This window comes from Saxophila tyrrhenica (assembly GCF_035928015.1).
Source record: "Saxophila tyrrhenica strain CCFEE 5935 chromosome Unknown scaffold_7, whole genome shotgun sequence".
Classification (NCBI taxonomy): Eukaryota; Fungi; Ascomycota; class Dothideomycetes; order Mycosphaerellales; family Extremaceae; genus Saxophila; species Saxophila tyrrhenica.
The window spans coordinates 169,848-184,839 of NW_027041739.1; the positions used below are offsets into that span (position 1 = coordinate 169,848).

At 55.1% G+C, this 14,992-nt stretch overlaps 7 protein-coding genes across 7 annotated transcripts; 3 read left to right on the forward strand and 4 right to left on the reverse strand.

The window, feature by feature from the left end:
* Positions 1-74: 74 nt before the first annotated feature.
* LTR77_004742 (uncharacterized protein) lies at positions 75-1,299 on the forward strand (the record flags this gene model as incomplete). The annotated part of the gene is made up of 2 exons (XM_064801994.1): positions 75-94; positions 147-1,299. 2 exons carry the CDS (start codon positions 75-77, stop codon positions 1,297-1,299), a joined length of 1,173 nt encoding a protein of 390 aa, XP_064659355.1.
* A 1,134-nt stretch (positions 1,300-2,433) lies between these two features.
* On the reverse strand, positions 2,434-3,458 carry LTR77_004743 (uncharacterized protein; the record flags this gene model as incomplete). Its single annotated transcript, XM_064801995.1, has 2 exons — positions 2,434-3,287; positions 3,335-3,458. The coding sequence occupies 2 exons, from the start codon at positions 3,456-3,458 to the stop codon at positions 2,434-2,436; spliced, it is 978 nt and encodes a 325-aa protein (XP_064659356.1).
* Positions 3,459-3,933: 475 nt separating this feature from the next.
* Positions 3,934-5,623, forward strand: LTR77_004744 (uncharacterized protein; the record flags this gene model as incomplete). The annotated part of the gene is made up of 2 exons (XM_064801996.1): positions 3,934-4,413; positions 4,661-5,623. 2 exons carry the CDS (start codon positions 3,934-3,936, stop codon positions 5,621-5,623), a joined length of 1,443 nt encoding a protein of 480 aa, XP_064659357.1.
* A 35-nt stretch (positions 5,624-5,658) lies between these two features.
* On the reverse strand, positions 5,659-6,806 carry LTR77_004745 (uncharacterized protein; the record flags this gene model as incomplete). The annotated part of the gene is made up of 2 exons (XM_064801997.1): positions 5,659-6,235; positions 6,289-6,806. 2 exons carry the CDS (start codon positions 6,804-6,806, stop codon positions 5,659-5,661), a joined length of 1,095 nt encoding a protein of 364 aa, XP_064659358.1.
* A 358-nt stretch (positions 6,807-7,164) lies between these two features.
* On the reverse strand, positions 7,165-8,758 carry LTR77_004746 (uncharacterized protein; the record flags this gene model as incomplete). The annotated part of the gene is made up of 4 exons (XM_064801998.1): positions 7,165-7,937; positions 7,990-8,077; positions 8,138-8,431; positions 8,546-8,758. 4 exons carry the CDS (start codon positions 8,756-8,758, stop codon positions 7,165-7,167), a joined length of 1,368 nt encoding a protein of 455 aa, XP_064659359.1.
* Positions 8,759-9,725: 967 nt separating this feature from the next.
* On the reverse strand, positions 9,726-10,010 carry TIM9 (protein transporter tim9; the record flags this gene model as incomplete). Its single annotated transcript, XM_064801999.1, has 2 exons — positions 9,726-9,923; positions 9,978-10,010. 2 exons carry the CDS (start codon positions 10,008-10,010, stop codon positions 9,726-9,728), a joined length of 231 nt encoding a protein of 76 aa, XP_064659360.1.
* Positions 10,011-11,270: 1,260 nt separating this feature from the next.
* SAC7 (GTPase activating protein (GAP) for Rho1p) lies at positions 11,271-14,455 on the forward strand (the record flags this gene model as incomplete). Its single annotated transcript, XM_064802000.1, has 3 exons — positions 11,271-11,463; positions 11,663-11,815; positions 11,871-14,455. 3 exons carry the CDS (start codon positions 11,271-11,273, stop codon positions 14,453-14,455), a joined length of 2,931 nt encoding a protein of 976 aa, XP_064659361.1.
* Positions 14,456-14,992: the final 537 nt, after the last annotated feature.

The window sequence follows — 14,992 nt, forward strand, 5'->3', positions numbered from 1 at the left end:
CTTCCTTTCCAACCTCATAGTACGCTATTGTTTGAAACCCTTGGACCAGCTGAACAGAAGAATCCTTCCACGCAATGGCTCCAACATACGTCGAGTAAGAACTATCCTCTAATTCCTTCAGTCCCATCCACTGACACAACGAGCAGCTTGCTCAGCGGCCCAACCTTCACGTTTGAGGTTCAAGGCCAGAGCTTCACAGTACACCGCGGGTTCGTTGCAAAAGTCTCGAAGCCACTTGAGGCGGTGATGGAGAACGGGATGCAAGAGTCTGAAAACGGTATGGCGCCCCTGAAGGATGTCGACAAAGCCACTTTTGGTCGCTTCATGGAGTTTGCCTACACTGGAGACTACCAACCTGCGCATGCCGTGGCTGTGAGCCGAGCGGAGACTGAGTTTGATAGTGTGAATGGCAAGCACGAAGACATGGTCGAGCCGGGAACGGGTGACACCAATCGTTCCGAGAATGTGCCTGTTGAGGAGGTCGCCTTCGAGGAGGCGCCTTTCGAGGAGAGTGGTCCTTCAGAGCACAACCGAGATATCGATGCCGCTTTGTTCGGCCTCTTGAGGAACAGGAGTATGGTGAGGAAGGTCAAGAAGGCATCGAGCATGCATTACGATCAACGCACAGGAACGCTGTCTATCATGAAAGCCAAGCGAGCCGCCCGCTCAACTGAAGACATGGTCACCAACTCTCGTCTCCCAACAAGCTCTGCGTTCGTTCTCGGCGATTACTGCACCGCGGAATACGATTGCCTCCCAATCTTCTTGAGCCATGCTCAGCTCTATATCTTCGCCGACTACTATGCTGTCTTCTCTCTCAAAAGCCTTGCCGCACGCCGACTCGAAGAAGCGCTTTCGGTGCGCGAGGAGCGCGCGCTTTCTTTGACGGATGTCGTGGCTCTGACCAAATTCGTTTACGACAATACGCCGGAAAAGGAGGAAGGACTAGATGAGCTGAGGCTCGTGGTGACCGAATTCGCAGCCAAGAACGTAACTGCACTGCGTCATGCGGATAGGTTCGATGACGAGCCAAGATGGAACCGCAGCGACAGTCTGATCGACTTGCGTGTCAACCTATATCGAATCAAGACATCGACTAACCTCCTGTCGAGTGCCCACACGACCTCCGACCGACTCGGCCGTACCAGAGGACTGGCAATTCGACACGAACATGTTTCTCTATGTCACCAACATGCCTGGGCGGCGCCCATTTGTCTGCTGGAACAGATCTCATCCCCTGGTCTTGAGCATTTCAAACATATTTCTTTGAACAGTTCATCCTTGTGTCGAGCAACATAATGGTCTGCAGCCGTCGGATCTCGAGGCAGCAATCTCCCGCACAGTATTGGTCTCGGACTCAAGCCGTGGCTGGCCACTCGAGCCACTCTTTATCTAAACACATTCATCAGACTTCCATATGCCTATCAATAAACACAGGTATCATCTCAGCCCACCGCTTGAGTCCCATCCGACACGCCAGGAAAAAGTCAGAGTTGCGCTCAAGACAGCTCTGGTCCAGCCCAGGTGTACTTCCGGCAACTCATGTCTCGGTCAGTCAGGAGCTTGGCAGCAGCTTCCACTCTCCTCATATAAGCTCGCATACTCTTCATCCTTCCTTCACTTCTCTTTCATCGGCTCTCATCATCTTTCCTCTCCCGGGCTTTCAAATACTCAGAGCATTTATTGTTTGCTCTGCGGCCTACCAACTCGTAGACCCCTCCTACTACGGCTTCGGCGGCACCCGACACTCACACGGCGAGGGCATCTGAAGTCATCACGGAGTCTCAGATCAGTTACAAAGAGTAAGTAGTCATATCGTGTTATCAGACAATGCGGTAATGGACACTGGCTGGCATCAACCAGCTTGTTTTGCGGCCCGACCATCGACTTTCTTGTCGAAGACGAACGCTTCACGGTCTCCCGCGCTCTCGTCATTCAGAATTCAATGCGCCTAACTCGTCTCATCGGAATTGCAAACGAAGGTGTGGTGGATGTCTCGAACATCAGCAGGGCGACATTCCTCCGCTTCGTGCAGTACATCCTTTGGCAACGCAAGTACGGAAGGAACATGCTGGGGATGCTGTATTACTACGGACGATTCAGGCACCACAACAAAATGCACTTCTCTTCTCCCCAACACGTACATTGAAGAACTTCCTCCGGCGCACTTCACTGCATCCACCTTCACTGAAACGTTTCTCTAGGAAATCTGCGCTGCTGCGGTCATCGTACGCGGGCGAGCTCTGCGCACTAATTGATATTGCATGGAACAAGCCTATGAGCATTCCGCAGATCAGGAGTGGCGGCACATTTCCATATTGATGCTTTAGCTCCCATCGCCCCTATTGTGTGGGCTGAGACTCCGTTGCGCAGGGCTCCACGTCTGCAAGATCCTAAAGCTAATGGGAAGACAAGCAGGTTCCGACGTTCATCTTACCCCATCCCAGCAATGTTATGACAAGACAGTTTCGGCACACCGCGCAAAGCTCGCTTCCTGTTCGAATTGCTAATCACATTCTGATCCAGCGCCCACCACCATACGTCGAAGAATGCTTGCTCGACTTCCCATCCGCTCTCATATGCCGGGTCTCCGCCGTCCACACGCACACCACCATCCTCCATATCATACACCAGTCTCATGAGAGAGCTCTCACTCCCATCGCTCGGATGTCTTGGCCATAAATCAGAAGGGAGACTGTACATATTCACCAGCCTCGTCCGGACGGCGGGCCAAGGCAGGATGTCTATGATCGGATGATGAGCCATGGTGAGCTGAGCAGTGGTTGGCTGGAGGTTCTTGGGTAATGTTGAGATCAAGCTTGAGTAGTCCGAGGATAGGAAGACACTTTGAGCCCGGAGTCCAGCGAAGAGCAGATGTGCAGACCGAATCTGCCCAGCGATCTGGTAGGCGGCTCGAAGGAGGTCTAATTCTGGTACTGCAAGGTTGAAGTCGTCTGCGAAGCTGGTGTTCTGCGTGTCGTCCGACTGTAAGAAGGAGGTCAAGCTTGAGGCGACATCGATGGACGTCCAAGACAAATCGTCAAAGAAGTTGACGACGTTCGTGGCTCCGATAGTGCCCTCGGGTGTCCATGTTGAGCCGTTTGTGTAGGGCATCGCGATTTCATTCGAGGCAGTCGACTCTGCGCCCTCCGGAGATGCGGTCGTTCGACTGCTGTCACAAATCAAACCTACAATGTCTTCGATCAACGGTTGGTCCGTCGCCGTCTTGTTGGAGGTCTTCGAAACGTTTCTTTCCAGAGCTGCTTGTCTTTCTCGTCTCCGACGACCTAGTAATGTCAGAATCAATGACTTCGGTTCTGTTCAGCGGTCTTACGATATCGTCTTTGTGCGAGTATGTTCAGCACTCTTTTGCGCTCTGCTGCGATTGTTGGTAAAACGACATCTCGTGCTTGATGAGCTTCTGCTGGTATATCGAAGGAGTCTGCTTCGCTGTCCATGGTTGTAAACGTACTTCGAAGACCGGGACGTTGGACAAGAGGGAAGAAGGCCCAACTCAGCCCCTCTCTTGAGGTACTTGTATGCGGTACCATAACGTTATGCCTGCACCGATCTAAACCACTTGAAGAACGATCAGGCGACTCGCTGCTGTGTTGGCCTGAGGCAGGAGCGTCCGACTGGACTGAAATGAAATGGAAGTTGCGTTCGGTTGCACTCCATTCCATTCTCTCCAGTCCAGGACTCGAGAACCTTTCGGGACGAATTCAACACGTAAGAGGCCTGATGGCCGCCTCTTGACTGGTATCGTTGACTTCTCACTCCATTCTCGCCGTTTTCTTACTTCTTCTCTTTCCTTCCACACCACCTTACCGCCGTCCGCTAAAACTGCCTTCATTCCATCAAACTTGTCTGAATCTCATCTATTCCTCCGCCTGCCCTTATCTATTACAATCTACGCACTGTACCATTCCCGCAATGTCTACCGAAGACCAGAGGCGCCAACTCCACGGCCAGCAGATTCACTTCATCGTTCTGGCAGCAGCAACAACGCTCCACACCTACATGGCAAAGAACGCATCCGACCAAGACACCAGTTCCGACTCTTCCGACTCGGACTCACCGTCAAACCGCGCTTCGCAGCGGAAAGGCATACCGATAAGAGGCAAGGTTGCAAGAGTTGCTAAGCGACGCTCCGCTCGCGCACGAGCGGCCAGAGAGGTTGATGAGCAGCTCCACAAGCTCGCGGATGCCCTCAACGAGTGCAACAGACGGCTGGTAGAAGAGTCGCGGCCGCCCATTGTGCGAGCTTCTGAGGTCATCTGGAGCAGTAGATTTGACGAGATTAGTGAGGATGACAGGGCAAAAGTGGTTGTTAGATGGGCTGACAGAGAGAGCGACGCCGATGTTTTCGCCATGCTTACTAGAGACCCGCAACGGTCGATGATTGAGCAGTGGGTTTGTGAGTATGATGGGACTACTGGATAGGCCAAGTCTGGTTGAGGAGCAAGGGGTCGGTACCGTTGATCGTGGGCTTGCGATCAAGCGCAGTGGGCGACAGGATCAAGTGCAAATGAAGAGGCTGCTCCTGCTCACGTTGGCTGCATTCGTTGTGTGTATGCTATGGTATACATAGTAGCTACGCCGAGTCTTGCCAACACCTCACCTCTGCGAGATCGGACGTAACAATGTCGATCAATCCTAGAACTCTTTAAGCTCTGTGAGTCCATCCCGTCACATTCATCAACAGCAACAACGCGCGATGTCACCAAGCCGAACCGACGTCCCACCGCCAACAACAGGCAAAGCGACCCGCGAACAATGCCGCGACGGCATCTGGAACTCCCTAACCGCTGCCATTGCCCAAGGCCATCTGCAGGCCAACCTCATCATCCTTCCTTCGAGATATGCCAACGACTTCACCTTGCTGTGCAAGCGGAACACCGTACCATGCCCACTGCTCGCATCTTCCATCAAACCAGGGGACTTCAACAACTTCCGGTCCCACATCCCGGGAGTCTCAGATGAGCAGATAGCCGAAGGCATAGATATACGCACCGACGCTCCGGCCTACAACGTCTACCACCACGGGAAGCTCACAAAACACGCTGTTGGGTCTGTCGAGCAGTACTGGGACTCCAACGATCACGTAGCCTTCCTCATCGGCTGCTCATACAGCTTCGAGGATGCCTTGGCGACGGCTGGTCTAAAACCCGCGCACTTCTTCCATGGCAGGAGTGTGTCGATGTATCGCACTTCCATCCCGTTATGCCCTGCTGGCGTCTTCACGGGCTCGACGTATGTGGTCTCCATGCGGATGTACCGGGCAAGCGAGATCGAGAGGGTGAGAGAGGTCACCAGGCCGTATGTTGCTACACACGGTGAGCCGGTGGCGTGGGGCTGGGATGGAATGAGACGGATCGGCGTGCAGAATCTTGACAGCGTCGATTGGGGTGAGCGTCCCTATGACGCTGCTGGCCGGCCAATTGTCCAAGCAGAGGAGGAAGCGAAAGAGGACGGGTTGGTGCCCGTGTTCTGGGGTTGTGGTGTGACGCCTCAAGAATCTGTAATGAGGGCCAAGATACCGGGAACTGTAATCGGACATGCTCCTGGCCATATGGTTGTGCTGGATGTAAGGGAAGATGATGTGCTTGGGAAGACAAACTAGCAGGTATCTCATGTTATAGTCCGTTACTTTATTCATCAGCACTGCTGCACGAACTTCAACAGGGCCTCTGCACCTTTGTCTCGCTGAACATCATTCTGCAGGTGATGTCCAGCCCCATCCACCATGACCAGTCGAACACCAGCATCGCTCTCCATCCTGACGCCCTCGATTGATTCATCAGCAGCCACCACTTTGACTTTCTCTTCCGCTTGCTCTCTTACCAGAACCTCCCGGTACTCCGCCACTTGCTTTTTACACATTCCCAAATCCATCAGTACATCCTGACTCCCAACCATCACACAAATGCTGTCCTTGCGAACACTGCTCTGGCACCCAGAAACGTTCCTCACAATCTTCTCCACGTCTAGCCACTCCGGCCTACCGCAGCACCACGCCCAAAAGCTGCCCATCATGCCCATCGGCCATCCCATCGTCTCGTAACCCGGCATCCACTTCCTGAACTCGGCGATTGCCGAGCGAGGAAACGAGCTCCCAAAGAACGCCCCATGGACCAGTCGATCCGAGCTGAGAGGTGAAGTCGGATGCTGGAGATGAAAGATGTTGCGGAGAAGGAACCAGGGATCGTGGCGGGCCCAATTGGCATAAACAGGTCTGGAGACTGGTCAGTATCACCTACAGCCTTGCCACGGGAAAGCAAGACCCACAAAGCACCAAAATGCGGCACTGAATCAACCAAACACAACGCCCTGCACTTGATAATCCCGTTGAGCAAGGCAAACTGCACCAACCCACCCCCGCTCGAATGCCCCACCACCACCACCTCCCCCTCCCGTCCCGCCTTCCTCTCCCTCTCCACCGCAAAACCCAAGCACGAGCCCAAATCACTAACCACATCCTCCAAATTCGTCCCATACACCATCCTTGCATACTCAACCCCGTAACTCGCGCCATGGTTCCGGACGCTAAAAGCGTACATTGTTCCGCCGTAGCCGGTGGAGTGGAGGTAAGAGAGCCAGTCGAGCCAGACGCATGCGCTGCCGTAGCCGCCGTGGGCGAAGAAGAGGGCGGGAGCGGTTGGGGAGGCGTGGGCGAGTTGGGAGATGAGGAGTTCGAGGTCGCCGAGGGGTGTGGGTACGGAGGTGCGGGTGGTGTGGGAGGGGAGGGGGCGGTGGTGGGGGTGGGGGTGCCAGTGGAGGGTGGGGAGGGACGAGATGGCTTCCATGGGAGAGCGGTCTTGCTAGGTTTTGGACAGACGGAGCTTGGGGGTATGTTCGGGATTTTAGGTGTGGAATCTGATATGGATTGTTTTAAAGGCGCGGTCATGAGAAGATATACTTGCTTTACTCACCGTCGTGAGATATCTTTACACTCGTTGCTACGGTGAATTATTGCGAGACCAAGTCGAGATGTCAGACCACTGCTGTAGCATTCCGTAGCTACCAGCCACCTAAAGCGGAAGCTGTATGCCTCTGTGGCGTGCCAATATCTTGGCCTGCAACAGTAACACCGCTTGAAAGTCAGCCGTCTGACACTCTGTCATTCACAGCAGAATCGTACATCTCGTGCCCCGGAACAGTCGTCTAGCTCAGCGGAGCAACAGCAGTCCCATAAGGCACCGCCGGCACACTCGTAACATCCACATACGCCTGCAACCGCCCCTCCTTATCCTCCCCCATCCTCTGCGCCCAAACTCCCATATCCTTCTTAAAAGCTTCCACGTTCTCCGTGCTACTCAAATCAACCGGCTCATTGTCATTCCCAATCTGCTGCATGTGCGTTCCAGCAGCGATCAGTTGAATCCCGAAGTCGTTCTCGTCGAACTGCATCTTGATCGCTCCCTTAACTTTGCCGGATAAGATGTCCTTTGGCAGGCGAGGTTCCTGGCATGCTGGACGCGCGATGCCGATGCCGTCGACGGTCTGGAGAGACTCGATCATTGCGCCTACCGTCTTGAACCCGCCGGTGACGTAGACTTTCGTCTTCGACAGGGCGGGAGCGATCATTTCGGCAAAGGTCATGAAGAAGGCTTCGCGTCGCTTCGTGCTTTCGCGTTCAATGAGGTCGTAGTCGAAGGCGAGTTTTTGGTAGGTGCCGCCGCTCAGCTCGACGAAATCAAAGCCGTTGGTCTCTAGGATGCTGCAGATCTCGCGTGCCTCATCGGTCTGGAGGCCGGCTTCTTGGAACTCGACGCTGTTGAGCTTGATGCTGACGCTGAATCCAGGTTTGGTGCGGCGGCGGATCTCGTTGGCGACTTCGATGATGATGCGGGAGCGGTTCTCGAGGGAGCCGCCGTATTTGTCGGTCCGCTGGTTGGTGGTGGGAGAGATGAATTGGGCTAGGAGGTAGCCGTGGGCTATGTCGAACATCAGTATACAAATTCTGCTTCGGCGGATTGGTAAACATACCTCCGTGCAGCTCAACACCGTCAAAGCCTGCTTTCTCCAAGTACTCCGCGGCATGGGCAAAACCATCAATCACCCCATCAATGTCTTCCTGTGATCAGAAAACCCATTAGCTCCGCGTCTCATTACAACGGTCACGATTCAAACATACCTGACTAGCCTCCCTCGGCTTCGCAAACGTCATTCCCATCATCTCCCCCTCCAACTGCACCGCACTGGCACTAATCGGATTCTTCTGAATCCGATCACTGACCTGTCGACCCGGATGGCTGACCTGCGCGACGAGCAGAGCACCGCCACCCTTCTTCGTCTCGGTGGCCAACGCCTTAAACCGCTCGAACCGCTCGCCTTCGAAGGGAGCGTCACGGGGGACGATGGGGTTGCCTGCGGCTTCGAGGTGCTCGGGGTCGATCATTACGTTGCCGGTTAGGATGACGCCGTAGTTCTGTGGGAGTTGTTAGCATTTCTCCTGGACAAATTTTCCGCACTTCCACAAAAGGGCCACTGGCGAAGGTGTGGCGAAAACGATGTATTCTTTTGAAGAGGATATTGTACTCACCCCCTCTCCCCACCGCCTATAGAGATTAATCAACTCCCTCGACGGAACACCCCTCGACTTGACATCAGTAGGCGACCAAGACGATATCCGTTCAGTCATTGCACCCTTGAGGAAGCGATTCGGGGTCGTCCGGCCACTGAACTCGAACTTCAGCGGCTGACCCAATGGGCTCGCATCGGCTTCTGTCGAAGGCCATCTTGCTGATGGTGCCATGATATCAAATGAAGCTATGAAACGGTATGGGATAGATGTAGGAGCAGGGGTACTGAGAAAAGGCGAAGAAGTCAACGAGTTCTTCTTAAGCAAGGTTTGAGATATAGCCTTTCGAAACAACAGATCTCGCAAGTGCGCTTAGAAATCGACATCACCTACCTTCCTGCCTACCGCATTATTCAGCGAGGTTTGCCGTGGTGGATATATGACCTTCTAGCGTCCTTTCAACCCAAGTATGACCTCCTAGCGGGTCTTCGCTGAACGCTAGAAGGTCATATTGCAGCTTCACAGGTAGCCGAGGTCCTCAATGATCAGAGTTTGGGAGCGGCGTTCGGAGCAAATTGTCGTCGTGACGGCCGCATATCAGTTTTGTGAAGTGTGATGTGCCGAGTGTACGGGGTGTTTGTGTGGCGATGGAGGAGTAAGTCAGCGTGATGCGAGGCTGAAAATTGCCTTGCATTTGCATTGGATTCGGGAGCGGCCTAAACGGGAGCTGCGATCGGCTTTTCTGGCCCCAATGACCGGAATGACAATGTCAGAAAGTAGGGATATATGTCAGAAAGTAGGTACATACAAACAGGTGTAGCTTTGCGAGTGCTAGATGGATTGCACACGTCGAGCATCCAGCTAAACGGTCCCGCCTAGCATCTAACCGATCAAGGATGAAAGACGAGTCGCGGAGAATGAACAGCAGCGATTGACAGGGCAAAGAGTACCTTCGTAGCTTCCGTCAAACGAATTTCTTCTACTATTCGAGTCTCGAAGGTACCACTGATATCTTCAACACCCCGACCTTCCTGGTGAAGTCTTCTTACAAGAGACGAGAATCCAGCTCCACGCTCCACAGCACAGTGCTGCCTCCACAAACACCACGCAATGCTTCCCGTATGCACACTCCCAAGTCCCTTATTCACACACATCCTATATCATACACATCCCACCATCCTCGTCTTACAATCTCTCCAATCTACCGTCCCATACCCGGACCAGCGCCCTGCGCCGCCGCAGCGTTCTGCTCCTGGAACCGCTCTCCTATCCTCTCCGAACTCTTGAAGAACTTGTCCACGCAGCGCATCACGCAGCCCTCTTCCTTGCCTAGGAGGCTCTTGGAGGTGAAGTCGGTGACGCAGTCGTTGAAGCAGCGTTGAACGAGGTTGGAGTAGGTCTGATGGATGATTAGTATTGGCTCGAGGAAAATGTCCCAAAGGGTTGAGCGTACATTCATAAAATCCTTCATCTGCTTCTTCTCCATGCGGCTTTGGAGCTCGCGCTGCTCGGCCTGGCTAAGTCTGCGCTGGCATTAGCTCGAGTCCTTGTTCGTGCGGTCGTGTGACTTGCTGGTCCATTCCGCTCATGTTGGCGGTGTTGCGGTTGGAGTGGTTGCGCGACTGATCTGATCTTCGATTCAAGAGCTCGTGATGACGAGGCTGTTTCAGAGATGCAGGATGATCTTAGCGGGAGGTTGTTATACACAGGGTAGTAGCTATCCCAAACAAGACCTTGAGATCGAACTGAGGCTCTCGAGAACTTCGGTTCGCTCGGCTAGGCCCGACGGGAGCCCGCCGCTACCTCCTAGCGTGATGTCCTGTTCCTGCTAGAAAATACATTTGTGCAACAACACCATCCTTGGCCTCGAATATGCAATACAACAGCACGTGAACGATTGATCTTCCCTCCTACACCACCTTACTTGAGCCACGTCGTAGCACGTCATCCGCCAGTTCGTGCAGGAAGTGAGATGATAGTCATATGTAGCCAAATATAGACCCTGGCTCTACTGCGTGACCGAGTTGCGGGCGAAGGTGGTGTGGACAAAGCCCTGAAACGCAGCCTTAACACCCGCCCCGAAACGGCCGCATGCAGTCTCGTGGTCTTGATTGACATCATGTCCGCCTGTCACATGTAGGACGTGGTAGTGTGGTAGAAGAGATACTGTATAGCAAGAGTGGGCAGCACGAAGCGAAGAAAGTAAATTGGCCAGCGCCTCGCCTCATTGCGCGCCAAGGCCAAAAGGAGCTCTGGGAGATCAGCGCTGGTCCTGCCGGTCGCAAGCACACCACTCCACCACTCCACCTCCTCCCCCCCGTCCCACTGCCTCAGCCCGCGCACATCGTTGCCCTTCCCAGCCTTTCGCAGCAGCAGCTCCATCGCCCGGAGTCACGGGACAGTGCAGAGTGCAGGTGGCAGCCACACGTCCAAACCCTGTCGCGACGGGAGAAAGACGCCTCGAACGCCTCGAACTCTCTCCTCTGTCCACCCCGACTTCACCTCTCTCCGAGGCTCAACAGCAGTATTAACAACCGCCTCTTACCCGTACACAGCACAAGTCGCGTCGCACCGTCCGGGGAGGTTTATTTGCTTAGGCCTTCGATCCTTTGCCTGGCGCTGCACTTGCCCTCACCCAACGCCAACACAGCACGTCAGTCAGGCGTTAGCTCGCTGCGCATTCCGAACCTCAAGGGCAGACGACAAGTAACGGTGTTGCACGAGCGCCGCTGGATGGTGTAGCAGCATGGCGCACGTGAGCGCTCCGACCGCCCAGGCTGCTCATGCCGGCCCCAGAAGCGCTGCACCACCACCGCAACCACCGCCGTCGCAGCAGCAGCAGCAGCCTCCGCAGAGTGAACGGTCAGAACAGAAGAGAAATCTGGCGACATGGTGGAACCAGTTTAAGAGGAGTGATAAGAAGCCGCAGGAGCAACCAGGTGCGTAGACGTTTTCGTGTTACGGGGTGTGTGGGCACCGCATGCGCTGGCCGTCAGGTCGCATGTATTGGTCACGAGCGAGCCTCGAGGCGGCGCCATTGGCAGCACAACGCTTCCGGTGTGATGCTGTGTACTCGGCGCTTCCGTCTCACTTCCGCGCGGTCGTCAATCATCGTAACAACTCTGACCTTTTAATCAGCAGCACCGCAAGGCATCTTCGGCGTGCCCTTGCAGGATAGTATCCGGTATGCGAACGTCGCCATCAGCCTGTTCAACGACGCGGGAGAGAGCTACATCTACGGTTATGTGCCGATTGTGGTGGCGAAGTGTGGTGTGTTCTTGAAGGAGAAGGGTATGTTGGACTGCAGAGCTGGTCGTATACATGTCAGGACTAACTATTTCCACAGCCACGGACGTCGAAGGCATCTTTCGACTGGCTGGGAGCGAGAAGCGCATCAAGGAGCTCAAAGTCTCATTCGACTCTCCAGACCGGTATGGCAAGGGCCTGGACTGGACTGGGTATACCGTCCATGATGCCGCCAACATCCTCCGGAGATACTTCAACCAGCTTCCCGAGCCGATAATACCGCTCGACTTCTACAACCGCTTCCGGGAGCCTCTGCGAAATCACCAAGCGCAAGCTGTGGGAGAACTGGAGGCGCAAAGTCCGAGCGTGGGCCACTTCGACCACAATGCTGCCATCAGACGGTTTCAAGGTCTCATCACCGAGCTACCGCCACTCAACCGGCAGCTTCTGCTCTACATCCTGGATTTGCTGGCGGTCTTTGCGAGCAAGTCGGACCTCAACAAAATGACGACTGCAAACTTGTCAGCAATCTTCCAGCCAGGCATACTGAGCCATCCTCAACACGACATGGCACCGCCAGAGTATCGGCTGAGTCAGGACGTGCTCATCTTCCTGATCGAGAACCAGGACAGCTTCCTCATAGGAATGCAGGGTACAGCTGCGGATCCTGAGACGGTCAGAGAAGTGCAAAGCGGCAGCCCAGCGAAGCCTCCCGGAACTCCCACCACTCCCGGCAGGTCCAAGACTATCGTCGGGCGGACAGCGTCAAATGCAAGTGCTGGAGCCGAGAGCGTGGGCAAGTTTGGTAGCATCAGGCGGAATGTCTCACTATCCAGCAGCAAGCGAAGCAAACGCTCGGACGGCGGACCCACGATTGTGGCTGGTCTCATCACAGACCCTGCGACGCCTAGCAGTGGCGTACATCGAAGTAACACTGTGCCGTCACGAAGAGGCGGGAGCAATACTGCTTCTCCTCGCTTCCCGCAGAAGAACTCGGATCCTGCGACGCCCAGTCCCAGCAATACTTCCGCGGTCAATGTCGAGGCCAGCAAACAGCGACAAGAGTCACTGCAGAGCACACCTGTTGTTGGTATTGCGCCGCAGTTCCCAGCAGCACCTCATGTCACATCTGCCTCGTCAAGCGAGGCCACCACACCTTTGGCACGCATAGGGAGCGACACTTCATCTGCTGTGGGTCGCGACTATCAGACACCCAAGAAAGATACTACGCCGCTTCTTTCACCTCCTCCAGGTGGTGAGCGCAAGACAGAGCGTTCACTGTCTGGCACACCTTCAACAACCTCAGGTCGAGCACTTCTGGATATCTTCAAGCAGTCGCCAGGTAGCGATGATGGCAGGAAGCCGAACAAGCTGCAAAAGAAACGCATCCCAGGTTCGGCTTTGTCAAGCGCACAGTCATCGAACCAGTCTTTGCCACACGATGGAGCAAGCGATGCTCCTCAGAGGTCACCAGTCATTTCGAACTTCCCACCGGCGGCTTTCGTCATGGCTGAAGGAAGAAGTGAGGATGCATCGGCGCAGGTCACGCCAACTGGTACTTCGCTTCAACCACAACAGGAGACACCACGAAAAATTTCTGGGGAGAACGCCCTGCGACCTTCCGTCTCGCCAGCTCATTCTTTCCACTCAACAGCAGAGTCAGACGCGGACATGGTCGGCGACGACCTGCCGCAGGAACAAGTTCAGCAGCCAGAGAAGGAGAAGAAGAGGCATCGATGGAGGTTCTCAAGGACGCAGAACAAGCTGGATTCAACACCTCAAGGCTCGCCGAATCCACTCGGCACAATGACCGCTCAAGATCAAACGACCTCGCGGTCTACCATCGGCAGCAGCGGCGCAGCACCAAGGGGAAGCTTCCAAGATCCGACTCCTGTCAGAACGACACCTTCCGACCCATCCTCGGGCACACCGTTTGGCAGCCCGCCAATGCAGCCGCAGTCGGACACGGGGGTCTTCTCCGACTCGGAGCGTGAGAAGAGGAGCGGGCCGATTTCCTGGTTCCGCAAGCATCTAAAGGACGGCGGGAAGGAGAAGGAATATGAGAAACGTGCGCGCACCCCGGAAAGGAGGACGGGTAGCAAGCAAGATCTGGGTGTGATGAACGAGCCGCTGCCTGGGCGGGGCAAGTCGCTTGAGCAGCAGAGGGTTGGTTCGGGAACGGGAGCGGGGTTTGCGGCAGGAGCTCAGCAACAGCAGCAGCAGCAGCAACCGCAGATGCAGACGAGTGCTGGTGGGAGTCCGCATGCTGTTACTGCCGCGCAGGCTGCGCTTGGACATGCCGGTGGATCGACAACAAGGAGTGTGAGGAGTCCGAGTTATGGGGCTACTTCGGCGGCTAGTGCTGCTGCTGCTTCGCCTGCGGTGGCGCAACCCGCGCCTACGAGCGCACCTGCGATGACACCGCAGCCGACGACGAATACGACGGCGCCGCAATCAAGTGATGCTGCCGCCCCAGCGCCAACAGGAGTGCCAACGGCAACGGTGGGGGAGAACATGACTACTTCCGAAAATCCGAGCGTCCCGGAGAGAGCAGCAGAGGCAGCACCACCACCAGCCGTGCCCATGGCCTCTACAACCGGACAACACGAAGAAGTCGCCCAGACGGGGCAGGAGAGCAGCAAGAATGAAGAAGGAGGAGGGCAGTCGGAGCTTCCGCTACGGTAATGCACAGCGGTCGTGCAGCGAGCGGTCTGAACGGACGAGACGGTCTGAACAAAGGGGAGGGAGAGGGATGTGGAGGGACGTGGAGGGAGAGGAAAGCAGCATACACTTCACCGGTGGCAATAGTATGTATGTACATGCGCGTGCGCGTCGCCAGCCAGCGCGCTGGCATTTGGATGATGAGCGAAGAGAAACGTGAGAGGAGGGGAGGGGAGGGGAGAGAGTGGGTTTTACTTTAGTCTTGTAATATTCTGTTTTCACACTTTTGCTAGGGCTTTACATTACTTCTCATACTCCGAGCTCGACAAGCAAGAGACAGTGAAAGCGGCCAACCGGGTTTAGTTGGCTGGCTTCTCCAACTTGAGATTGCCGCCAAAATGGCCACAACATTCTCGTCAATGAGCTGTCAATGTTTGTGAGAAGGTCCCTTGTAGGTACGCTGCTCGGCTCGCTCTGATCTAGTGGGCCGCTTTCATCACCGTCGAGAGCTTGCTCGAGTATCGACTTGATGTGCACCGCATCCATCGCCTCGTACCTCGA